Source organism: Mesitornis unicolor, unplaced genomic scaffold, assembly GCF_000695765.1.
Source record: "Mesitornis unicolor isolate BGI_N332 unplaced genomic scaffold, ASM69576v1 scaffold22024, whole genome shotgun sequence".
In the NCBI taxonomy this organism is placed as follows: domain Eukaryota; kingdom Metazoa; phylum Chordata; class Aves; order Mesitornithiformes; family Mesitornithidae; genus Mesitornis; species Mesitornis unicolor.
In genome coordinates, this window is record NW_010178386.1 from 12,028 (window position 1) to 39,357 (window position 27,330).

Sequence of the window (27,330 nt, forward strand, 5' to 3'; positions counted from 1 at the left end):
TCTGCAAACTGTGAGAATCCTTTTGGCCTGGAAATCTTCCCTTTGGATGAAATGTTGGAAACTGGCCTTTTAACTGTAGACTGGGATATTTAAAGGGAAACTCTCACGTTCACACCTGATAATGAAGACAGTAAAATTTACTAGCATACCTTTTTTTTTTTAACTAGTTGTGAGTTAACCTGCCCTTAAATATTTTTAGGAATGCGGGATTTCGCTGATTATCTCTAAAACCAGGACAGACTATTGCTAGAAGTCAAAATAGTTCAAAAAGTTAGAAACTTCTAAGTTCTTCCATTGTAGTTCAAATACACTCCAAATTCCCCTAACCTCTGCCAATATCAATAAGCAAAAAACTTTGTCTAGCAGGGGGCAAGGTTGGAAGTTGGAGAACAAATGCTTCAGGCAAATAGCCTGTTAGTTAACACTAAAGACAGAGGTTAGCACGATATCAGGCAGGATCTCAGGGGAAGTATGGCACCCTGGAGTGTAAGACATTTTAAGGCCTGGTTTTGCATACAATAAATGTGCATTTAACAGAAATGTGACTAAAATTGTAATGTAAGTACAAAATGTGTGATGTTTTATTCATGGGAGAAAAATAATTATAGAAATGGTAAGCTAAAGTTAGATACTCGTGTCTGTGTAAGTGGTCTGATTTTAGTTAAAGGTGCTGACTATCCACTGTCTTCATGGCTGTGCAGGAGCATTAAGAATCGGGTACATGTCAGGTCATTTTTATGTAGGCACCTAAATACGGACTCCATTTGCTGAGAAGGGTTTTTTTCTGTTGGATCTACCTGGCTTTTTTCACATGCCAGGACTTAGTTTAAAATTTGAAACTCCTCAGTGTTAGGGTATGGTCTTTCCATATGTTTGTGTAGTTTCTGCAGATTGGAACTTCCAAAACAGATGGCTTGAAGATTGTGAAGAATCAGACATGGACACCCTCACTTATAAGTCTATGAAACACATTATTTAATTATTGTAGTGGAGATGACAGTTGAATGTGGAAGAAGACTCGGGGGAGTAGAATCCAGCCTTCTCACTCCTCCCTCCTCCCACACCGCTTACCTTATTTGCTCTTTTACTTACTCTTTTTCAACAGTTTCTGATTTTCAGTATAAAAAACTGGTCTCCATTTTCCTTTTCTGTGTTAAATACTAGGCTATATTTGGAAACATTCATTTTACATTCTGAGTTCAGATGATTAGTGAAATAATATATTTTATTTTGAAGCAAAATATTTTTTTTTTTGAAGGATACAGGTGCATTGCACATACTTCTGGGATCTTGGCTGATTTTTAATATGTTGAAAATGGTAAGGGAAAGCTGTAACTCCTTGCCTGTTCCTATAGGCAATGAAAATGATTAATGCTTGTCAGGCTCAGCTTGGTGCATTCCTCTTATAATATGATCTCGGAGCTGCTAATTTCATACATTCAGTGGAAGCCATTGAGATGTATCTTTTTCTCACCTTGGGAAGAACTCGAATCTCCTTGTATTTGTAAACTAGACAGGAAAGAAGAAGATTTGAGCACTACTGAGGCAACTTTTTCTAACACTCTGCTGAAAGGTATAGTCAAGGAAAGTTAAATAGCTTGCTTTAGAACAAAGCTTGAGAGTGTATAGTAATGAAAACTGTAATGACAGCTTGTTCTTAATTAGCAGCTCTTTTCTTGGGTGCTACTTCTCAGATAACTTTCCACTTTTCAGTTGAAAAAATGGAAGAGAGTGGGGATGACTGGCCATCCTAATGCATGGTGTTAACTGCTAATGAAAACAGAGAAGTGGTTATTCAAGCTTCCTCATCTCTATAGGAGGTCAGCATAATAGCATCTTTAGCATAATCCTGCCGCCTTTTAATTCTTGGAGCATTCTCTGCTTCTGGGGAAAGGTATTTCTTGCAATGTATTTCCAAGGAAAAATGGGATTTTGAATTTATCCTTTTTCAAGTGTTCTACTCTCCTTGAAACAAATACTTTCCCAGCAAATCCTGCTAGAGACTTTGCTTCGGACACAGCAGAAAGTGCAGACTGAGCAACTTTTTCTAATTAAAAAAACTCTTCAAAGGTCATTCTAACTGATGAGATTTACACCATCACATTCAATTCATTAAACTGAAACTGTAACAGAAGTTCAGGAGGGTCTGCTAGGTGACTGCCTGTCTGTTGTCTCCTGCTGTATTTGAATCCCTTGCAAGGAAGAGAAGGGCACAGCGTTTGTGTTTTATAAGGTAGCACACGCCATAGCTGTGAGCTGGGGTGATCCATTGTCCTAGACTTGCATAGAGTTTATTTCCCTATACTGAGAAAGCCGAGTGAGAATACTCACAGAGAATAGAAACTCTGGGGTTTTTTTCCTTTTTTTTTTGGTGTTTTGTTTTGTTTTGTTTTAGCTGTGCTCATGTAGTCCAAGGCCACCTCCAAGGCTTCCCACTCCCTGAGTTTGAATGGCCTCAGGCAGCTCATTATCATGACTTGTGTTGCTGTCTTCAGCATTTTAAAAAGTCTTTTTCTATTTCTTCAGCAATAAGAGCATAGTCATCTGCACTTGCGACTCTTAACCCTTTTAAAAAGAATTTCTATAAAAATCGTCCGTCAGGGGCCTCAGCATGGGTTGTACGTGCTCTTGCTGTAAAACAAGCGTTGCCACCTAACTTGATGAGTACCTGGAGAAAACTGTAGTTGCTAGTGCATGCTTGCAGGGTCCCTAGCCAGGGCACTGGCATGGGTTCTCACTCTGGCTTTATTGCATGAGTATTGAGAAACAGAATAGACTATTTCAGATTTTCAGATCTATGATGATAATCTAGTCCAACACTTTAATTCTCTCCCTTTCCCCTTCTATATTGTTTCTCTCTTTACTAGTGCTTCAGCCTGTAAAACATTCTAGATTCAGCCTGACACAGATTTACTGGAGAGGCTAATGAAGCTGTCCCTGACCTTCCGCACTGCCCAGCATAGGACACGTTTAGATGTGATGGGATGGTGGTTTGTCTACTCACCGGTACAGCCCTCCATCTTGTTCACAGCACACCCTACCAGATACCTCTTCTAATTTCATCTTTGAATACTTGTAAATATTGCAGGAATTTACATAATTCATACTGGTTTATCCTGAACTGGAGAACATAATTTCTGTGCAGCTGGAGTAGGAGTTTGAGTTGTGTGTGTGGAACGAGGCCCTACTGCAAGCGCTCTGCATTGCTACTGGTCTCACTTGCTTAGCAGTGGGAAAGCTGCCAAAGCATGGACATCTTCTAAAACTAACCACAGCCATCAACTGTGGCTGCTTTGACACTACTGATCATTGAATTCAATTTTGATGTGGTCTTTCTGCCTTTTGTGTTAAACGGAAGTACTGTGCTTAGGCCTGTGGAGACTTCGGATTTACTTTCTCTAAGTTCTGCCTGTTTTCCCTGGAAGACTCTGCTTTAAGGTGCTTGATTCATGAGTAGAGAGAGATTTTCATCCTTTTAGAAGCGTGATTTGAATGTTTGCTGTATCCTGGAGGTCAGTGTTGTGGCAAGGGTGGCTGAATGTTGTGTGGAACTCTTGAGCTGTTGTCATTTATTAGCTGAAATATTAAAGCAAATCATCACAGACTTCATGCTGAGTTAATATGCAGGGCCCAAGTCTGTAGCAGAACTGCTGTATATGTTTTTCCCCAGAGAAATGCGATTTTTTTGGAGAGGAGTAAGGCCATCACTGTGCGTCAATCTCTATATGGTTTTCAAATGGAGTCCTTTGTCCTTGCTCTGATGTTTAGAAAGCATGGGTGAGCTGAGGTGATTTTTTTTTTAATTTTAATTTTTATTTTTGGATTTTTGCCATTAGTGGGAGAGAAACAGGAGGCAGGAGATAGAATTGCAGCTCCTTGCTGATTTTTCTACAAAATTCAGCACATACCAGAGAAGACGCTGCTGTGACAAGCTAGGTCAACAATTCATTGCTGGTTGTTCGTTAGATGCTGGAATGTGTGTTATAAGGTAGCAATTAAGGACCGACTGAAAATAGCATACTTGTTTGTCTTTAAGGTAAGAACTTATGTCTTGATGTTTAATGACTGTTTACAATGGTGTTGAGGTTTTGTGCATAAAGCTCAGGTGAGCTGTGCTGTGTGTTCTTACGAATATGGATAAATTGAATTGATGGATTTTTGAGAGAAATTAAAAACATCTTGGATGTGCTTTGGAGGATCTCTGTGCTTTGGCACAAAGAGGGTAGGCAGGATAGTTCAACCTGTGCTGAGTTCCTTGCTTCTGTGACCAAACTGTCCTAGCAAGTGAGCTGCTTTGTGTTTCCACTGGCACAGTACACAGCAGGCACTGAAATAATGTTGCTCACTGTTACTTCACACTACTGGAAAATGTGAAAATTGGGAAATAAATCCCATTCTTAAAGATGAATTAGTGTAATCACTTCCCAATCTCATGACATTGGGTGGCTTTTGGGTGAAAATGCTTGTTTGAAAAAACAGAGTGAAAAAGATGTGTTCCAAACTTGATAACTTGGTGCGTTTCTGAGTTCCTGGAAGACTTTTATGGCATGTTTACTGTTGCATCAAATCTTCTATACCTACCACTCATGTTTACCTGCCTGTTTGTGTTTGTAATAAAATCTCAAGCATGTGTTTTGTTTTGGGAACTATGTTACTATTCCAATGTACAGTACCACAGATAACAGTTGAACCTTGTGTCAGGAGCCTCAGTATTTTTCACTTTCTGTGTTTTGTCTACTTTTAAAAAAATGAAAAGTAGAGGAAACCTAACAAAATACTGAGTTTCTTGACCGCTGTGAGGAATATGAAATTATTTTCTATTCTTATACAAATAACCCTTCTGTGTTGTCTTTAAAGGGATTAGTCACTGTGCAGAACTTACAAAGAAGGGGCACTAGTGATTTGCATCAGTTCCGTCCAATTCACTGGTTCATCTGATTCATTTGATTCATTCTCCTTCAAAGAAAGAAAGTACAGAAAAAAATTACCTAAATGGTCATGCCTTCTTTCAAAAAGTCACTATCCAATAAGACTTCCTTAGCCTCTTCATTTAAAACTAAGTATAAGCAGGTTTAGCTTCACCTCTTCAAGAACTTAATGGGCACCCATTCTTCTGGACTCTAAAATGTGTATCAATGTTGAAAAATAATTTTTTAAACTGCAATTTAAAAGGGAAAATGACAAGGATATGTCACAAGAGTTTATATTGCCTCTTTCCCCCTGCCTCAAACCAAATGTACTTAATAGAATAAAGAAACTTGGAAAAACTACTGAGATAAATCATGATTAAAAATGTCTATTTTGTGATAAGTTTTTTGCATGTACACTTCCAGAACATTTTATTTACTTTCCTTGTCCTCATATGATGGCAATTCTTTCCATGTATGTCGTTTTTGACTGTATGTTTTTGTCCGTATGTTTGCCTTTTTTTACTCATAGTTCTAGTTAGTTCTTGCTTGTCAAAATTTGATGCAGCTCTGTAGCATCTCCTGTTTTTATTGTCTATAGAATTGTGAGCATCTTGAATGTGACTGCTGTTCTCTGAACTAACTCTGTCAAATCTTTCTACAGTTCTGCAGTTACAGAGTTCTTGGGTTTCACTGTTTGTCCTCTGTAGTTTCTTCTTTAGCTTATACAAGAATTTACAGTTTCACTGTGTTTATTTACATCTCCATTACCATTTTTTTAAAGCAAATGCACCAATCTGTCCAGTGTCCTGGGGCAAGGGATGTCCAGTAGCCAAATTTAGAAGTGGAATATGCTTTGCTCAGCTGCTTTGTTTTCAGTTACACATCGCACTAGAGAGAAATGGCTGTCTTAAGTATTGCGTCCTATGTGTATAGGTTCTTGTCTCACTCGTGAACCTGAGAGAGGAACATATTTGAACTAACTGAATCAAAGATTAAACTTACAGTTATTTTAGCTTTTTTATTTATTGCAGGTAATTAAAGTGTATAGTGAAGACGATACTAGCAGAGCTTTGGAAGTACCCAGTGATATAACAGCCAGGGATGTATGCCAGCTGTTGATATTGAAGAACCACTATATTGATGACCACAGCTGGACTCTGTTTGAACAACTTACCCACACAGGTTTAGGTAAGACTAATACTATACAATGGTGTGGCAGTAAATAAGGTGTTTCGTTTTCATTTTCACATAGAAGTACAACTGTAATAGAAAGGCTTGGAAGCAAAACAACGGGAGGGCTTGTGTGAATTTGTTCTTTTGGGCATTTATTACTTCTGTTTCTCTTTTTTTGAAAGCATACCTATAAAGTACATTTTGTCATAGTACATTTGCCTCACATTGCTTGATCTGCATCTGTAAGAGTGACTTGGAAGACTCTGACCATTCTCACTGCTAGTTCTTCCTTGCTCTTCTTTGGCAGTTCTTTCTCTTTTCCTGGTATTTCCTGCTTATCTCTAACAAGATGGGTTATTTTCATTGCAAATAAAAAGATCTTTGTTGTTCCCAACACACCTGAGTGAAATCTCTGACATCAAGAACAGAAAGCAGTTACACAGTGCTATTCTATCTGGACAATAGGACTCGGTCTTCAGAAATAACATCAAAGTAGGCTGCCAGTATTTTCCTTCAGTACAATCAGGTTGGCTGGATTTATTGTGAACTGTGTGGCAGGACTACTTGAAAAGCAAAACAAACGCATTCTTCTAAACTTCCAGTTATGGACCAATGAACTGTGTTGAAGTGACTTTATGCTTAGTGTTTTAAGGTAAGGAAATGAAATGCTCTGAACTCCTTCCAGATCATCAGTGTTCCTCTAGTGTAGTAAAAAAACCTCTTTTTCTGTTGTACAGTTTAAAAGGTGTAATCTGTAGTTTCAGATTACAACTATAATTTTAACTTCTCTCTGTTCCTTTTTGTCAGGTATGGACATAATTTTGCAGTATAAAAACACATTAAGACAAATCAAGTGTAGGGAGAAAGGGGATGTTTGCAGAGATGTAAAAAATGCAGGACACAGGAAAGACTTCACTCAGCAAAAGATGAGTTTAGAAGCCCACTGCTAGGATGTAGTATTGCATTGACACTCCAGTCAGGCAATCTTACTTCCTTTTACAGCACTATGTTTCATTACTATATTGTGTTTGGTTTTGATAGGGAATTATATAAAAAAAATCCACTAGAAGACAAGTGCCATAAAAAAATCTAATTTTAATTTCATGTCAGAGTTTCCGTATTATTCTTGACCTTTGGCACCATACTAGAGTTACCAGAGGTAGTACTGCTTCTGCAACCTCTAGGGCAGTTCCAGCTGCTAGTGCAAAGTGTGGCTTGAGAAAGAAGACATTCTGGGGGCCTTCTTGCAGCCTAAAATACATAGAAAACTCCTTGGAGTCCTTAATTCTCAGAAGAGACTGCACTGGTGGCTGATAGCCCCAGTACTGTCAATTGAAAAAAAAACAACCCACACACTACCGCCAAAACCCAAACACCTCTCCCAACACACACACCCCGTGGGTATTTATATATGGCTAAAAGCTTATTGTTAAACTCTCTTTCTGTGTACGTGTCTAGGGAATCTGGAGTCGTGCAGTTGTGTAAAATAAACTTGACAGTGCATGTCTGACTGTATTATGTTTAATAGCTGTATTTAAAGATGAACTACAAAAGCTAAAACTGTTTTCTGCCCTTTTCTGATCCTTTATCCTATGAAGGCAGCCACAAACGTTTTTCAGGTTTTTTTCTTGCTTTGTAACATTTCAAAGATATTTATAACCTTTTGCACTGAATGTATCAGTTGTAAGATGCTTCCAGCTCAGAGTAAGGTCAGAGTTAAATCTGCGTGGAGGCTGTAAATGACTGACTGCTACAGAAGAGGAGATATAAAAATGGCTTTAGACAACAGTACTGTACAAATATTAGAAGTGTTTTCTGTATTTTATAGTGTGGCTGTTGTTTAAGTATTGTAGGAACTATCGAAGACACTTTTGACAAATCATAGAGAACAATAGTGGCATTGTTTCTCCAGCTTTATTAAATTGCACGATACACTTTTTAACAGTTGATGTGATACACCTTTTATCAGTTGGTGTGATACACTTTTTATCAGTTGGTGTGTTTTCTTCAACCTGAAGGATTTCGTGGAAGATTTCAATATCAAGTCATTAGTTAAGTTGCTTTTGCTAAGATTCTGAAATTCTCAAAATTTCTGGCATGCAAGTCTGAAGACCTGTATTCACCATGCAGTTTTCTGATTGCTCCAGCTGCTTTTTGCGTAATTCTAGAAAAAATGAATTGTTAATTTTAAAAATAAAATTATTTCTGAGATAATGAGGATGGCAATTCAACACTACTGGCCAAGGAAAGGAATAACTTGAGATAATTCCTTTTTTTAAAAAAAAAAAGTGACTAACAATGGTTTTATTTTTATGATACTAACAGGTCTGATATTGTTTGAAAGGTTTAACGTACTGATCTTGACTTGGGTTAAGTATATTCTTAATCACCAGATGAGTAGCATGAACAAATATTTTTCAAATTATGATTTAGTTTTGGACTGTTTGCTATTTGTTATTCTGTTGTATGTTTTACACATGGAAATATGGACAGTCTTTTTCTGCTCCTAAGTTAAATGAATGGATCAAGGGAGTGGAGCATCTCCCTTATGAGGAGCGGCTGAGGGAGCTGGGTCTCTTTAGTTTACAGAAGAGGAGTCTGAGGGGAGACCTCATTCATGTTTATAAATATTTAAAGGGTGAGTGTCACAAGGATGGAGCCAGGCTCTTCTTGGTGACAAACAATGATAGGACAAGAGGTAATGGGCACAAGCTGGAACACAGGAGGTTCCACTTAAATTTGAGAAGAAACTTCTTCTCAGTGAGGGTGACAGAGCACTGGAACAGGCTGCCCAGAGAGGTTGTGGAGTCTCCTTCTCTGGAGACATTCAAAACCCGCCTGGACGCCTTCCTGTGCAACCTCATCTAGGTGTTCCTGCTCCGGCAGGGGGATTGGACTGGATGATCTTTTGAGGTCCCTTCCAATCCCTAACGTTCTGTGATTCTGTGATTCTGTGATATAGAAAGGAGAAGTACTGTACGTGAATGTGTGTCTGTGTAAATTCCAGTAGGATGATTATTAATAATTCATTCATCAATTAGTGAACATTTTCTTTGATATCTAATGACTTTCTGAATACTCCTGAATTAGATATGATTGCTTGAATCTCAGTGAGCTGGACACGATGTTCTGCTGTTAATCAAGACAGACATTAATTATAACACCAGAGTGTGCCGCCTTTGCTGTGTGGAGGTATCTGCATGTGGAGGTTAACAAAGAAAACAAAAATCCCACCCAAAAGAAAACATAAACCCATGGTCTGTACGTTCCTGCTTTCACAAACTTATGTGCCCTTTAGTGTGGAACTGAACATTAAACATGGTCACTCCCTCACCGCGTTGCATGACAAGCGCTGACCAGGTGGTGTTGACTTGGAGCGGGTTCCAGTTGGTGCCCCCCAGCTGCCTGCCGTGGGACACCCACACTGCACAGCCCACTGCTGTTCACTTACCACCCGGGATGCTCCCCTTCCTGCCCACTTCAGGTTTTGCAGTAGCCTGGGCTCTATTTCAAATGTCTGAAGTACAGCGATTATTACAGCATTTCAAAATATATTTCAGAACTGTGCTTCTGGTATGGATCCTTTTTGTCTCAAGCTACTGAATTCAAAGAAATTCTCTGATGTTTCTCACCTTGTCTAAGGTTACAGAGGTAGCTGAGGTATGCCTAGGTTTAGATGATGCCATGTCATCCCTAGCACCAGGTACCTTGGTGCTGGGAGTCCCATAGTTCCACTGTAATTCCCCTGTAAAGTGCAGGCTGTGAAAACACGTAAGTTTTCCATAGCTGTTCTCCTTTTCAAGGAAAATACTGTCTTAATCCTGAAATATTTCCTGTTCTAGTGACTTTTTTTTTGTGTTGACTGTAAACAGTTTTCCATTTGCTTCTGCAGCTCAATAGGTTTGTGTTCTAGGGTTCCTCTTTGAGTAGGTAGTTGTGCCTTGGCCAGGCAGATCGTTGCTGTGTTTCGGTCTCTCATTTTGATTTCACTGTCTGCATGCTTTTAGGTAGCCTGTGGGAAGGCTTACAAAGCACTGTCTGTGCAATAGTACTGGGCAGTGGCTTTTCTGGGTTTTTATTTAGTTTAATATTTTTTCTCTTGCTGGGTGGCTAGAGAGGAGGCTATTTGAAATGCGTTCTGTCATGCACTTCAATATTAAAGCTTTTTTCGTGTGCTTTAGTTATTTTCCATAGTTAAAGAGACTTTGTTTTGGACTGTAGAGCTGAAAGAGAGAAAATTATCTACCTAAACCTAAATGCAGCTTTTTCATTGCAACATTTCAGGATTTGATTACAGGGCTGTGTTTTGGAGGGCACTAACTCAGTGTTTCAGTTCCTTCAAGAAAGTAAGTTGATTCAATCGAAAATATTCTGTGATGTGACACCTTAAAATAAGAAATACCAGCATCCTTAGCCATCCATTGGGGTGATGCAGGATGTCTTATTTTTGTACCAAGAAGTAAGTCTTGAGGAAATGGTATTTTCTTAAATGTCACAATGCCAAGCACTTAAGAGTTTTAAATGTCATCCCAGAGGAGCACTTTCTCTCTATAAAACTGAAAAGAAAAAAATGCTGGTTTTGAGTAAGAGCTTCAGTTCTTTAGTGTCTCTTCACTCCGGCATGGTTTTTGAAGTAGAACAGTCTGTAGAAGATTTTAAAATGCTCCCTTTTCTTTCAAGTATTTTTGTGGTATTTTTTGTTTTCTGAATTGCTTTCTCTTTTTATTTGCTTCATTCGATCTGGTTATAAAATGTGAGTTTCATTGAGCATCCTTAATCTCTGTCTTTATGGGCTTAAGAATGAGTTAAATTCAATAAAGAATTAGTTAAATTCAGTGAAAGTTTAACTTTTCCCTACTTGATCTGTAGTTCATGAGAGTGCTTTGTTTTCTGCGAGATACGAGCTTGATACATTCCCACTGAGGTGAAATTTAGCTGTATGAGCGAATTCACTTTCAGTTTGCTAGCTGGAAACTTCCTGAAGAGGCGTATACGTTTGCAGGCTGCAGTAAGGCTGTTGGCCACCAGATTGGACGGTGTGGAAGCATGAGGCAGTGACTCAGGAAAGAGGTGGCAAGAGATGATCAGTAAAAAGATGTTGTCGTTCTAAAGAGGCTTTAATGAATTCAAATTTGAGGTTTGATTTTTCTCTCTTTGGAGGTTGTGCCTGCTAGACTTTATGAAAGTTAGGTTCTTTGTTTAGCCAGGACCACTTGCAAAAGTTTACCATTTATATTAATTTAACACTATGCATACGTTTTTTAAAAGGTCTATACTGTCCTTTTCTCTTGTATGATTTTTATGAGTTCCTAACAAGAGAGAGTTATATGAGAGCATCATATTAATTTTAAAAATTTCATAAGATACCTTATGATAATGCAATGAGGTGTAGAAAATGTGGTCAGAAAATTGTGTGTTACATGGTTTTTATTTTATTTTATTTTTCTACATTTTTATTTTTTTAAATTTTATTTTATTTTAATACACTTTAATTGTCTTTTCCCTTTGAAACCATGATCAGAATTGGATGTTAAAACCCCATAATCGCAGAGAGGCAATAGGCAGACCTCTTATTCCCCTGTAATTCATTGTTTGGAGTGTAATTTACATTTGGAGGTGCCAATGATAATTTAAATGAAATCTTCAACTTTGTTCAGCTCCATCTTGTTCTCATTAGTTTGAGTTCACAATAGAGTACAAGGAGCCACACAAACTGTATCCTCATTTGAAAGCATGCTCATCCTTCTTCCGTAACATGATTTAATAAGCTGCTGAAATTTATTTTAAAAAAAGGCAGTAGAAATAATAATACAGAAATTATCCAGTCTTTCAAGATTTATTGTTAACTGCCTGCACTGTGAGTAGTCCCATGGCATTATTCAGATTACATACAACACGTAAACATGCACAACACATCTACAGGAAAGCTCTTAAATTCGATATCTTTCTTGTAAATGCATTTCATATTGCTGTAAAATCAAAAATTTCACTCAAGGATCTGAGCAGCGGAAGCAGTCTAAAGCAGTGGGAATATTGATTCTGGACTCCAGTACTGTGGTACAAAGAACTGATTTTTTTGGCCTTTTCTTCCCCTTGCCCCACTGCAAAGCCAAACTAGACATCAAGATTCACTTTGCAGGTTTTCTGTTTTGTTTAGTTTTTTTCATGGCTTACTTCTAGCATTCATTTTGCATATGCAAGTTCTACAGCTGCTAACATTCTCAGTGTCCCTGGTTTGTGCAAAGACTTTAAAACATTGAAATGCCCTCAGTTCATTTGCAGTTTTAGAAATGCTTCAGGACATAGTAGGGGCCTGCAGAGAAGAAGACAAGTTAATGCTTTTCTATATTGCAGATAACTTTCACTTTACAAATGATGCATTAGGGAAAGGAGCGTTAGAAAGATCTTCATGACACTCACACAGGCTGAGGGAATGGTTGAAGTGGTCTGCTGCCTACTGCCCCATGTGTCACACAGCAGGAACTGCCTGGCTTCTGCAGGGAGAACATGGATTTGGCCATGAAATGGAATAAAGCCCTCACTGTCCCTGTAAAAGAACGCAACAACAACAAAGCATGAACAAAATACCCCACGTGTGATCTACCTCTGAAGCTGGGCCCTGCTGAGGTGGACCAGTAACTTGGTGTAACGTGGACCTGATTAATGGACTGTGTTCAGATTGCTTGTTTCATTACTTGTATTCATTTAAATTAATTTAATTTAATAATATTTTTATTATCTGACCTTTGCGTTTTCACGTTCCACTCCTAGGCTCTTAGTTGCAGGTTATGTGTTGTTTTCCTTAATTTGTGTGGTTTTTTTCAGGAAGAGCTATAGAGGACCATGAATTAGTGATGGAAGTCCAGTCAAATTGGGTAATGGAAGAGGACAACAAACTGTATTTTAGAAAAAACTATGCCAAGTATGAGTTTTTTAAAAATCCACTGGTAAGTCCTAACATTGTATCTGTAAAGTGGTACAATTGCTGTTGCTGCAAAATACCCTTGTCTGTTACACACAGATAGGCAGAGTGTAAAGCAGTTAATGTAACATGGGTCAAAAGAAATAATTGGGAGGGAATGTATGGGGTATAGGAACATATTGTAGTGTATGTAACTGTTGGCCTGTCCCTTTGTTGCGATTGTAAAACATCCATGTTCATACTCTTTTTTTTCGCAAAAAAACTCAGTATGGATTAAACTTGAAGTTTGCACACAGATCTACAATGAATAAATTTTTTTTAAAATGAGTTAAGTTTCCATCAAGTGACAACAAACTATGAAATGAAGCAGGGTAAGGAGGGGAACGTATGGCAAAGATGATTTTATTGTTAAAGTTAAAATCGAATGTTATGGCCCAGTGCTGCCCAATAGCAGCTTTTCACAGCTGTAGCCAAATGACAGCTGACACGAAAGGCCACGTGCAGCCATAACCTATTAGGACTAAGTGAAAGTGAAGCCAAAGTTAGTGTATGTAAGGAATGGAAAGAGAGCAGAGACAACTCCTGATTCAAGGAGGTTGTCAAAGGTTAATGCTGGTGATTCAGACCTTGGCTATGGCAAAGACCATGGAAGCAGTCCTGGCTCTGCAGAAGAAACTCACTGTCTGGTTGCTCAAAGGCATGGTGTATTTGGATCATGCCTAATGCTGTCTCTTATAAAGTCAGCTTGTTTCATATGTCAAAGGGAAAGATAGCAGAAATGTATGAGGACTTGAAAGGTGAAAAGTGAAAGGGAACTCAAATTATCTTCCTATGAAAAGGTAAATATTGAGATACCAAAGGATCTAAGAGATCTGAGGGTTTTTTCATGCATCACCTCTGTTTCTCTGTGCAAATCATGTACTACCCTGACATGGAGATATAACTGTACTACTGAAAAATTCTAAGCTTGACATAGTCTATGGTTAGTAGAGAAGCTTTCAAAGAATAAGTATGTTTGTGGGTTGGTTAACCAGTGAGTGGCAGTGTGGCAGAGATACAGCTATGACTAATGGCAGCAGCTGTGACTAGTCAGAGTCCTTATTGTCCCTGTTGAGTCCTTCTGGGTACTGTGGTCGCAGGTGTAGCAAGAATGCTTTATCAGAAATTAGTTGATACAAGTTAACCCTACCAGTAATTCAGTTTTATTAAAAATGAATGTCAATGGACATTGGATGGTCAAAGGAATATTAGCTTCAAACTTGTCCAAGCCTTGAGAAAACTTTATTAGTAATGGTCAGACTCTTGGCTGGTTCATATCTGCATGATGATATTGAACTCTCCAGCTACAGCCTGTCCTGTAAATTACCCCTTCAGCTTTCTTTAGTAATGAAATTAGCACTTTAAATGTGGACATTTTTAACCATGCTGTATTGATGTAGTCAGATTTTGATGTTAATTCAGATTCATATCATACAAAATAGAGAATTAAAAAAAAACAAACCTGAGAGTACTTGTTCTCTATTAATGCAATTTATTCCAAAATATTTTACTGGATTTCTAGTGTAATGAAAACAATAGAAAACAATCTATTTTTCAGCATGTCGGTGTATATCCTTCCTACTTTGTAGCATATTGAAGCCCCAGGCAAGTCTTATATGTCAACAGAAATAAAAATTACTGCTAGAAAAACAACAGTAAGGGCCAGGTACCACAATATGACTTGCACTGGTGTCCGAAACTCTCTTGCTTCCAGGGACCATTGATGTTTTCTCAAAATTCTAAGTTTTTCAGCAAATAATACATAGGATGTCAGAAATTTAGGAATTATATTAAGGTAAGCTTAAATTATTGGATCAGAAGCTGCAGTTTCTTGCACGGTATTGAGGACTCTAATGTTACATCCAAAAGATAGAGGAAGTTTTATATTTATTTTTACAGAACTTTGATACAAATAATTATTGTTACAGAGCTTTTTTCCAGATAGTATGATATCTTTTCCAAGTGAGACCAATGCAGCTGTAAGCCACTCTGGGATATTACAGGTATGTAATCTTTGAATGAAGATGAGCCAGCATAGCTCAGAGTTTCCCGTTGTGTGTGTGAGCATAGCTCTTTCTCGCTGTTGGATCTGTTGCTAGGTTTTAAATAACTCAAAATATGGTTAATAATTTTTTTCCTTGTGAGATATGATGTGTCCCTTCCAGACAGTTACTATATGACCACACTTGGAAACTTGCACATTCTTACAGACAAATGCAGTAAAAATGGTTAATACCTTTGTTGGGTATTTCAGGTGGCAGGTGGAGTGCTGCAGCACTCAGCACATATGTAACAGCAGGCCTTGGTAGATTACTGAGGAACTGGTGATGTGATACAAATGGATACAGAGAAAGAGTTAAATGGGTAAACTTAATGGGTGGAAAATTTAGACTGACTAGTATGATTTGTTAGCTTGAGGGCTACTGGAGCATTCAGAAAAAAAAATACGGTAGGTCACTCAGCGTTAGTCATCTTTTAAGCGGACACAAGATTTTAATTTACAGTGGGAATAATTTCACAGAATGACCATATCAGGGATCATCATCTTAATTCTCAAAGAGGAGAAGAATGAGTAATAAAGGTGGAAACATACACATCACTCTTTTTTGCTTGTCAGTAGAAAAATTAATTAATGGAACAAGTTTCACTGGTCTTAAGACAACAACCCTATGTGTAAGTTTTGAGGATGAGGAATGACTGGAAAGGCAATATAATAAGATATTTAAGGTTGAACTAAAGGAAATATGGAAATGACAAAATAATTTTTGCATCTGTATAATAGATTTTACCTTTGCATCCACCAGTAAATGAAAAACATTAGAGAACTAATTCTCAAACCATTCTTCTGTATTACGTGGTTATATCATTGTAGAAGTGGATGTTAGTCAGGATGTTAAGATTATCTCAAATATAGTAAAAATGTTTCAAATTAAATTTAATTGACACGTGCTAGAGTCTGTAAATAATTTTTACAAACCTAAGTAAAAACCTTTATAATGGACTTTTATAATGGAACTGTTTGCTGTGTACTCTTGCACAGAGCTTCCTTAAGCCGATATTGCGATATGTAGCATGTGTGTAGAGCTTGTGGATAAGATTAAGAATCATTCTAAACAGATGTAGTTACGTCCCATTTTGATAGCTTGAAAAATTTGTTGTGAACTCTCCTCTGTTGCTATTTCATCTTGTATTGTCTGTTTAATTGAATTTCGTCAAATAGAACTTACTAGGCACAAAGTGGAGAATACCTTTGTGGATTTTGCAGCCCTTATGCGTGTTTCAGCAGAAGCTGTTGGGTAAATTGTTTACAGTCTGTTGCCATTTCCTTGGAAACTTTCATTAAGACAAGTTAATGGGCTTGCATTATTTGTGATGTGCTTGGTCAAGTACCAAGAGAGACATTAGTTTTAACATCTCAATGCTTACAAGTGATTAAAAAATCACTTCTGATACTTTTATAGCTTTTTGTGGATTGAGCTCTAAGAAAGTAAAATGTTCTTCAATTATGTTTTTATTGACTTTCATTGAAAGTGGAAGAATGAATATTTTGGCTGATGACTTTAAATCTGAGTATCTAAATAGCTTCAAAAACAGAACCAAAAAGTTTACCAGTCTCCTTTCCATTTAGCATGTGCTAAGTGAAATTCCTAGATCTGATGTATACTGAAAGTCTATATATACCAAAAAGAGAGGTTTAATCTCTGCCATGAAGAACTTCTATTTATTTATATAAATGTTTGTATTTATTACAGACATTCAGTTCTCACTCTCAGATATTTTAATTTTTACTGCTCATTCAATATGACAGTCAGTGGTTTTGACTGCAGCTTGTTCATATTATGTTTTCTCGCATGGTCCTCTGCTGTCTTAGAAAGAAAAAGATGAATCTAGGATTGCCCTTTTTGTAGCATCATTGCTACTTTATTTTAATTGACAGCATGGGAACAACAGTGGCTGTTGAAGCTGAGCTTCATATTGCTCCTCCACTTTGGTCTGCTGACTAAGAAAAGAGTTTTTCATGACAGCACTTCTGGCTTGAAGCTCTTACAGCAGAAATCCTGGGGAAGACACTTGTGCAGGCTGGGAGCCAGCCACTCCTTTCATCTTCAGCAGAGATACTAAAGCCTAAAAAGTTGCTCTTTCGTTTTTATGTACATTAACTCTTTGATTTTCCTAAAGCTTCCATGTGAGTTTGTTTATGGAGTTAAAATACTTGTTCAATTCACATCAGGGAACCTGTTAATACCTAGCAAATTGAAAGATTAACAGGCTGGAACACCTACCAGGACTTTCTTGTCTGCTTTAATGTGGCTGAAATAGCTTAAACCACACTTGCAGACAGCTGTGTGCCAGCAGCACATATAGATAGATGTACCTAGTCTTGTAATTTAACTATTCAGGTGAATAGTGGTGAAGCTGTTCACAATGCATTCCTCGCTGTGAGCTAGGGCACTCCCCTGTCAAATGACGCCTGCCCATGTGCATTCACACCAGCTGAACTGAATTAGCTCAGCATGGTCTACAGGTGGTACAGTCATGCATCTGGCTGCAAGGTAGGAAAACAATGAAAGTGTGAGAAACCTTGTGTATCTTGGTTGGATTGCATTGTTTAGTGGCCAAAGAACTTGGTGTACTTCCAAAATCACATTCACTTCATCATTTTGCTGCAGTTCGGTACTGGCCAGTCTGTCTCTTGCCTGGTAATCTGTTGCTTTGTGTCCTCAAATCAGTTTTGCTGGAAGTGACAGTGGACAGGAGGAAAATGCAGCAATGAAAGCTGCAGATATCAACCAGAAAATCCTTTGCTCCCTGCCTCTATATAAGCCTAGACGGTGTTTATGATATGGCAGGCCAGCCTGGGGCAAGGTTCTTTGAAGAGCTTTGCAATAACATAGATTCCTTTGCATACATTGAAGAATTCTAGGTTGTTATGTTTAGATGTGAGTCATAGCTCTGAGTAGTTTTATTGGAGTTCTGAATAGTTTTATTGGAAGAAGAGTAATGAAAATGAATGTATTACATGGAATCAGAATAAAGTTAACGTGGTTGCCAGCTTTTGGGGGGTACTTTTGCAGACTTGGTAATGTGTACTTGGTCTTAGCAAGGTTACAGCTGTGTTGCACTCTGGCAACATCTGGTTGAAATGGCTGGAGAGAAGCCATTGAATATCTTTAGTAGAGGCAGGAACTGTCGTGGTGACGGGCCCAGCCTCTCCTGTTTTTGATTCAACTGGAGCTCGTGCTTAAGCACTACTTCAGATACTGAGACCTTTGTTCCCTCCTTTTGAAAATGGTAATATCTGGCTGACCTGCATAGTTTTGTGATTTGGTTGCTGAATTAATTTTAACTCAGATCAGTTTCTTGATCTGGTTTGTAACACAGAGGGAAGGAGGGAGGGAGGGAGGGATGGCAAGTTTGAGGTTTTTTTCTTCTGTTGGTAGCATTGATTTGCAGTTTTATATAAATAGGATCTGAGGCATGGGATCAGAACTTCTTACACTGGTTTTGTTGCTGAAGTCAACATATTGCATAACTAATGCTCTCATTTCAAACCATATGTTCCATATAAATAGATAACTTGTTTAGCATACCTTGGAGTTGTGTAACATTCTACGCACCTTAAATAAGAGGTGCTCTTAATGGGATTAGATGCAGTCATAACTGAATTACTGTGGTGCGATAGTGGATTTAGGGGTTTATTCCACTTAGTCCTGTCTGAGTATGTTAATGAAACAGAAAGCTGGTTTCAGATGAAAAGAAGAATGCATGTTCGATATTTCCTTTCAGATGTTCCTAAGCTCCAGCACGTATCCTGAGATTCATGGTTATTTACATGCAAAGGAGCAGGGGAAAAAATCGTGGAAAAAATGGTACTTTCTTTTGAGAAGATCTGGCCTTTATTTTTCCACTAAAGGTACATCTAAGGTAAGAGGGGAAAAAAAGAGAGAGAGAAACCTATGAAGTTAAAGCATATATGTATGCATTTATCATTTGTTGTAATAATAACCAAAATGTGAGTTTCAACTTACAGTGATTAAAAAGGGAAAAAAATATTATAGCTAAAATCTAGAGTGGTATAAAACTTGGAAAGTATTGTCTTAGAAACAGGTGTGGCTTTTTGGCTGATGACTTGGCTACATTCTGGTTAACATTTTTCCAATCAGTTAACAGAGTACCCCTTTAAAATTAATTTTCAAATAGTAGTTAAAGTTCTGAAGTATAAGTAGATGCTCTGAAAAGTGGGCATAATACTTCATTATCTAAAATAAACAAAAACCAGGAAGATTTTGAGAGTTCTCAAATTCTGTCACTGGACAGTTGTTCATTTTACTAGTTCAACTTTGACTGAGGTACTTAAAACCTGATTATGTTAGACAGGATGCATTGGAGTTGAGACACCTTTTTCACAAGCCACTGAAAACAATGTTTTCTTTTGTTGTGGTTTTTCTGTGTTAACTGCCAGAGTATTCCTTGAGCTGTTTTTGTATCCTTCAGCAAATTTCTTTTGTTTGCTTCCTTGACTTAATTAACCTTAAAAGATGGAGATAATGGTTAGAAATAGTATTGGACAGTAATTAGTACAATATGTCGTTTTTCACATTATGAAAGTGTATTTTATTTTGAAGTTTGAAATGCATTTTGCTCTCCAAACTTGACCCCTACTCTACTATTACTGTGGTTTGAATTTAGTGGATGTTTCCTCAGAAATTATATCACTTGTACTTTGCATTTTCTCCCTCTCTAGAAGAATGAACTCTTTGACTTGTTTGAGGTGTTTTTTTCTCTGCATTGTAAAATTAATATTGAGTTGTCTCTTTCTAGATTTCATGATGCCACAGTTAAAACTGCAGTGTGTAAGACTGTATTTTGGAACAGGATAACTACTATATTCAGTTTCTTATCTGGAGAGGCTGGCTAAAAATACTCTAACTGTATTACATTGCTCTTCTTTTTAGGAGCCAAGGCATCTGCAGTTTTTCTGTGAATTCAGCAATAGTGATATGTACATGTCTTTGACAGGCAAAAAGATTTCTGGAGCACCAACAAACTATGGATTCTGCTTTAAGGTACAAGCTTATTATTCTGATACATATTAAAGCAAGCCACAGTTTTTAGGTAAGCTTAAGTTTCTTTAAGGTTTTTGAAAACAATGTTCAGCTGTCTATTATAAAGTAGGAGAATTAGTGGCTTTTATTTCAACAGGTATTATCTTCAAGATATGCATTAATGCTAAAAAAATGTGCTGTGGCCTTCTAGCCTAACAAATCAGGAGGAACCAGAGACCTGAAACAGCTCTGTGCAGATGATGAACAAAGTAGGACCTGTTGGATGACAGCAATTAGGTTGCTTAAGGTAATTTTTCTGTGTGGAGCTAACTTCTTGCTTAAGTTTACTATGTGAAGTTTTGAAACTGTACTGTAGAGAAGTAATGTAATTCTAGGTTCCCATGCAATAGCAATATCAGTTTGCTGCTCTGAAAGCTTATTTTTCTTCATCCCAACAAACAGGGAGAGACCAAGTTGCTGGGATCATTGTGGGGAATGGGATGATATGTCTTGAAGCCTCAGTTCTGCAAATACTTAACATTAACCATATGCTTATATGTAACCATGTTGAATTCAGTGTGATTGTTGAGTAATGTTGAACAAAGCGACAGGAAACCACAAGAAGGGAACCTGACGTGTTTTAAAAATGTGCCTGCTTGTGACAAATTAAGAATGGGTCAGTTGCTGTATTAAATGGGAAATATTTAATGGAGTGTACATTTATAAAGTTAGCAGCAACGACGATGTGTATTTCCTAATCCTAATCCCTGATTTTTAATGGTAAAGAAAACCATGTGTTATCTTTTACATCTAGGAAAAAAATTACTTGGCTTAGGTTTTTTATTTTGAATGCTAACCGTATTATTTTCTGGTTTTAGTATGGGATGCAGCTGTATCAGAATTACATGCAACCATATCAAGGTAGAAGTGGCTGCAGCCCTTTGAATATAACACCTATGGTATGTCCTACAGTAGCTCCATGAATTAATATGTTGTTTCTGCCATCATGGTATTTTTAAGTAACTTGTGTCAGTTATAGTACTGACCTGATCCTGCAAATCTTTGCATGTGTGAATGCTTGCCGAAATCTTTAGGGCTGTCAAGGTTGATTAGAGAACTAATTAGTTAATTCACTTACTTAATACAAATCGGGTAGTTCTGACCAGTTAACAGTCTTTTTCCCTTTGTCAGACCTCCAGTATTTTCAGAGTTCATTGGCTTATTGTCACTGTCAAAAAGAATGGAAGGAGGATTTTGAAAACAGAGCAGCAGAACTATAAATGCATTAATAAAGAAGCAGTGTTTAAGGTTACATATGCTGTAAATGATGAATAAGAAAGCTATAAAAACAGGTTTTGGTACACAGTAATACTTCCATTGTATCATTTTTAAATATAAAATATTTAGTACTTGAGATAAATTTCAGATGGTATAATACTGACTGGACTTCAGAGGAACACCACAGTTTGGCAGAACTGGGTTTTGGAGGAACGATAGCCAGTACTAGATGCTGCGTAGATCTCCTCCGTCAGATAGTTGAGATTGGATTAGGTTGTCCTTTCTTTAATATCTTGTGTTACCCCAGTTCTTTATGAGTTATTTGATTTCAGACTTTTTCATGGATGATTTGTATCACTTTTGTATTTCTTTGTTGGCTAAATTGAGTACAAATTGCTTTTTGCTGGGACTTGTGACAGTGATTTTCTGGTGGATTTTTTGAGGTTTTATTATAGTTATTGATGTTGAAATGCCTAAAATACGCATTTGCTATTACAGTTATTCACAAAAATAGTTTTCAGTGATATTGCTGATAAGCATGGCTTAAAAATTGTCCTTAATGCACTGACTGTGTCTTTACTTTCTGTTATGTGAATCTGTTACCAGAGCCAGCTGCTGCTTTTATAATGGATCTGGGAGCCATTACTGATTCTCTCTCTTCTTCCACTGTTGCATGCATTTTAGCTCATGTAGCTTCTAACACAGGCAGAATCTGTAAGCAGTTTGAAGCATGGCACTGATTTTCTACTTGTGTATAATTCATGAACTAAACAGCAAATTGGATAAACGTGGGAATTAAGCGCACAAGCTGATGAACATGCTTCATAGGGGAACCACTTCCATGTTTTGTGTTCCTCAATAACTCGCAACCACGTCATCTACAAGCAGTTCCCTCCACTTTCCTAGAGGCAAACATTTCTTCTTGTTTTGCCCTTGTTTGTTTGGTTTTTTCTTCTTTTCAAAGGTCTTTACAGGTTACAGTTACTCAGGCAGACCTTAGACTACAGTGCCAAGAATTGCAGTGAACCACAGAATTGCTGTATTTCATTTCTAGTTATATTCATGCTTGAAACCAAACAGAAACAAAGCAGAGCTGCTTTGGTTTTGGACTGGGAAGCTATGCTAACCCTACAGAAATCTGGGCCTCTTGTGTTCCAGATGTTACTTTAACTTACAGAATGCTAGAATGTTCTTTTAATTATTTGATATTTCAGTGTCTGCCAACATTTGAGCCATTACAATCCGTATTAAATTTGATGTTGTAAACCTTGGTTTCTGAGAAGTATTTTGGTGAATTTTTAGACTGTTTTGTCAAGCTTCAGTGCTTTTTGTCTGTTGTTACAAACTTGATCTTCGCTGGGAGAAAAAGAACAAGCTTTTTGTTGTAACAGATCCTACAGTTGTTGAGTCTGTGATAAGAGTTAGAGAGGATGTATTAAAACAGAAATTAAACTTCATAGAAATGGCTGTTTACAAGGCTTAAATCCAGTAAACATTGAGTGAAAGTTTATATAGAAAATATATGAATTAATGACATTCTTATAGCAAAATGTTTCCAATCTTTGTTAATTTGGTGGTTAAAATAAGAATTTTGTATTTTATCTTTTTTTTCTGTTACTTGAACAATTTAATAACAGCTTCCTGACTTGTTTTGACATGCAAAGGGCTAGTTATAGTTAAAAATATAAATACAGTTTATGGTACAGTGATGTATTTATCATCCATTGCCGTAATGCAAAAAGATGATCTGTCCTGCCAGACAGTAAAATTGAGCTTTGCAGCAGCATACTGGAATTACAAATGCTCCCTAGGGTAAAATGAGTTTGACTCTGATGGGAAACACTGCAGATACTTGAATCACTTACTTAGAAAACGTGTTTTCTCAGAAGCTGAATTCTAAATGATGGATCTTTTTAAAAAAATCTTTTTAAAACAAACTAATTTTTTTTCTTTGTTGCAGAGAAGCATTTCAGAAAATTCTTTAGTAGCAATGGATTTCTCAGGACACAGAAGCAGAATTATAGAAAACCCAACAGAAGCTCTTTCAGTTGCAGTTGAAGAAGGATTAGCGTGGCGGGTATAAACACCTATGCTTTTCCAGAATAGTATTTTCTGGTGTTTTGTTTTTTTCTTTTTGAACAAAAAAGCTTTGAAATAATGTTTTTACTTCTCTCTCATACAGAGGAGAGGATGTCTACGACTCAACTCACATGGCAGTCCTATTGCCATGTCTAACATGGGTATGTGCGTGTTAATTCATTGCCAGAGAAATGCAATAGCTGGTTCTTTCAATAAAGGCAAGATGTTTGTTTTAAAGATCTTTATTTCTACAGCTATACACAGATCTCAGTCATGGTTTCATCATAAAATCTCTAGAGAAGAGGCTCAGAGACTTATTTTGCAGCATGGACTTGTGGATGGGTAAGCTAATTCTTTACGTAACTCTCCCGAGACACATTTCTAGTCAACCACTGCTATTTTCATGTATTTCTTATTGGGGGGGAGAAGGAGGAAGGAAGATTTTGTACTTACCTAATAGAAATAAAAATTCTTTTATATAGGGCTATCTAGGGATCAGTTTCTTTCTATTTTATATCTTTTGGAAGCAATAAAGTGGTGATCTAACACTTCGATTCTGTCACTGACAGATTGCTTATGTCCACTCAGAGCCAGGCACTTGAGCTCTCTATTTGCACAATATTCTCTGGAAACTGTCAACTTTGGCACCAGTGTCTTTTGTGTCTCTTATTAGTGATGAAAGCAAGCCTGAAAACATTGACTAACTGACAGATGAACTGAACAGGGACAGCCATTGAAAAAAGAGTATGCTTTTCCTCACAAAATGACTAAAAATTGTATTATCCATTAATGGTAAAAAATAAGCATTAGGATGAGACTATTTGCTTTTATTTTTCTCTCATTTAAATATTAATTTAAAAAAATGACAAAGCAAGTAGGTATTTTATGTTAAAATCCTCCTCTTTTTCATTTCTGTATTTTTATCCTTTCTCCTGTATTAAATGCAAACTTAAGCCTCTTTCATTCAACGAGTAATTCCTTAAAACTCTTAAGTTTCTCTGAGTCTGTTTGCAGTTAGATACCTGTAATATCAGATTACTGGTTAAATTCCTTCAGTTTTAGATTAAGCGTGTTCTAATAATATTTTCTACATCTGCAGAAAGAGGTCTAGGGAAAAAAAAAAGAGAGATAGGAAGGAAAGAGAGACAAAAATAGTCATACTCAACAAGGATGGCTAATTTGGCTTCTCCTTTTGTATTTTTTATTCTATTTTTAATTTCTAGGGGTTTTGTTTTTAAGCCCAGCTAATAATCCTTAAACTTCTTCTGTACTCTGCACTCATTTTTGCATTTGTTACAGGAGAGGGACAGGACATGGGCGTGAATGCAGCATGTGTTTCTGAGCAGTATGTCTCTGGGGCTGATGAATCTTCCAGTTTCATTAAACACTAATGAAACCCAGTAGATTTGGCAAGTGAAGAGCAATGGCGTTTGAGCTGAGAAAGTGAATACCTTGCTAACATTAGTTTAGTACAGTGTTGGCTGATGTTGTAGTCTTGGATCTAGTCATAGATATACGTTGTGGTTTCAGAGAGGATCATAATCTTCTGTGGACTGATGTGGTTAGATAATGGTAGTATGAGCGCTCATATGCTGTCAGTTACATGTTCAGGAGTTACGGTGAAGTCATGAATACGTTACAGCATGTGACAAATGTGCTTTTTGAGGTGCTGAAAGAATGAACTATCACCAGAAACACAGAAGTTTTTCATGGGAATGATAAGATTTCAGTTTCTGGGGTTAGTGGGATGGGCAAAGAAAATAAGCCATGTTGAGCCTTTTAAGGTGATCCCAAGCAGGGAGATTTCCTGCATATAAAACTGAGGTGGTAGGAGCTCTGTAATACCATATGTACTAACAAATGCGCTGTTCGTGATGGCTTATAGAAGATAAAGTGAATATTATATAAAGGATCTACAGTAGTTTCAGTATTCGAATAACCCAATATCAGAATTAGGGACAGCAACCATCTTAGAATCATAGAATCATAGAATGTATTCAGTTGGAAGGGACCTTTAAAGGGCATCCAGTCCAAGCCCCCTGCAGTCAGCAGGGACAATGTTACCAGATCAGGTTGCTCAGAGCACTGTCAAACCTGACCTTGAATATCTCCAGGGATGGGGCCACCACCACCTCTCTGGACAACCTGTTCCAGTGATCTACCACCCTCATGTCGAAGAACTTCTTCCTGATATCCAACCTAAATCTTAGGGTGTGCTATGAAGGAATAAAGTTGTTGTATCTATTGTTCTGGTGTAAAACCAACTTTCTTAAGGTTATGTAGCAATTCTGTAGATCTCATACTTTACTGCCTAAAGGACATTTGAAGACTTTCCAGTCATAAATGGCATCTGATTGACGAATGAGATTATAGCATTACCAAAAGGCCCACGAGAAAATGCAACTGGTCATTCAGAGAATTCCTTGTAAGTTTTTGGAGGAGCAGTTGTTTGGAGTCATCCAGCATGTCTCCCTTCCAACCAACATTTCTTAGACTCTGTAAACTGCAATCCTGTCTTCATAGTAAAGTGATCTTTTTAAAGATTCTTTAACAACTAAGGTAGGTCTATTGTGATAAGGTTAGAAAAGATATGTCTTTTATGTGAAGAAGCACAATTGTTGCTTATCTTTGCTGTTAAAACAAGGAAAAAAAGTAAGAAAATGGACTTTAAAAGAACTGATGAATGGGAACATAAATCTTAATCAACCTGTAATTTCTTTCCTGACCAATGTGATTACTTAGTGTATTGTTTAATGTGGATCTCCGTATTTGGGTGTAGACGCCTGATTTTGGTTGTCTGCACAGTGGCACATTCTTATAGTGTCATTTTTCTGAATAAAATTAAAAGCCAGTCCTTAATGACAAACATATAAAGATTTAAGTTTATGCAAAGAATCTAACTGTGCTCTGAAAAATTTCATTCATGTTCTGGAGAGGGTGAAAGGCCACAGGGTGGTGAGAGAGAGCTTGTTCGGAGAGCCCGAGTCTATTGAGAAATCTTACTTGTCCTTATACTTGCCATGTGCTCTTATGAGCTCTATGCTGAGTTGGCAATTATCCCTCTTTAATAACTCAATTAGTATCAGAGCTCCAAATTAGACTGGATAGGGATTTGGATACGAAAGTTAATGCGTATATACTCCAAATTTCTTAAATCCAGCTATTTTCTTACTTTGTAAAAACAGAACTCTCTAAAACTTTGAGGATTCAATTAGTTTGGATCCATGCCCTTAGTCAGTGAAATGCATTGTAAGCCTTGGTCTCCTTTCTCCTCCTAAAACCCTGTCTTTTCGTGTAGTAGTTGTGCTCTCATTCCGGGTATGTGGCTTGGAAAAAATAAGTGGCCGCTAGTGCTCATGGACCTGAAAGTCCATCTTGGCCGCATCTTTTGTGTCCTGAAAAAGGAGCATGCTGGGCAATGGCTGTCCCTGCATTTCCCTTCCTTAGTGCAGTGGTTAGCTATACCTGTTCCAGACCTGCACAGTACAAACAGTTCAGACTCTCCCTACTGCAAAGCTGTGAATCGGGTACTTCCCTCTGTCCTCCAAACTGTTCTCTGCCAATATTCCAAACCCAGCAAAAAAAAGTCTCTTATTGATAATCATCCTTTGCCTGTACCAGATTATCCTACCAGAATTATGGCAAAACTATGTCTGTCCATAACCTGTCTGGAATAAGTTCTCAGTCAACTGGTCGTGGTGACACTGTTGGCCATGGAGAGTGTTGTGATGTGAATAATGATGCCGTTAAGCGAGCAGAGCATAGCTCTGTCTTGGTGGGAATTTTCTGATGTGCAGAAGTGAGTGTGCATTTATGCATATTGGCCAGATGTGAAAATCATTCTGGTATGTCTCGCTTTACTTTTTCTGTAAACTTCCTGCTG

The 27,330-nt window shown here is 37.5% G+C and overlaps 1 protein-coding gene across 1 annotated transcript in view; it reads left to right on the forward strand.

Moving 5' to 3' along the window:
* Nucleotides 1-5,941: 5,941 nt before the first annotated feature.
* Nucleotides 5,942-27,330, forward strand: part of GRB14 (growth factor receptor-bound protein 14) — a gene marked incomplete at its 5' end in the record, with an annotated part of 24,805 nt that continues 3,416 nt past the window's right edge. The window contains 10 exons of the mRNA XM_010182443.1: nucleotides 5,942-6,098; nucleotides 12,909-13,030; nucleotides 14,973-15,047; nucleotides 18,832-18,969; nucleotides 20,001-20,111; nucleotides 20,302-20,397; nucleotides 20,969-21,049; nucleotides 23,329-23,445; nucleotides 23,551-23,608; nucleotides 23,702-23,789. Of these exons, the coding sequence (XP_010180745.1) occupies nucleotides 5,942-6,098; nucleotides 12,909-13,030; nucleotides 14,973-15,047; nucleotides 18,832-18,969; nucleotides 20,001-20,111; nucleotides 20,302-20,397; nucleotides 20,969-21,049; nucleotides 23,329-23,445; nucleotides 23,551-23,608; nucleotides 23,702-23,789 (1,043 nt within the window). The remainder of the gene's footprint in view (nucleotides 6,099-12,908; nucleotides 13,031-14,972; nucleotides 15,048-18,831; nucleotides 18,970-20,000; nucleotides 20,112-20,301; nucleotides 20,398-20,968; nucleotides 21,050-23,328; nucleotides 23,446-23,550; nucleotides 23,609-23,701; nucleotides 23,790-27,330) is intronic.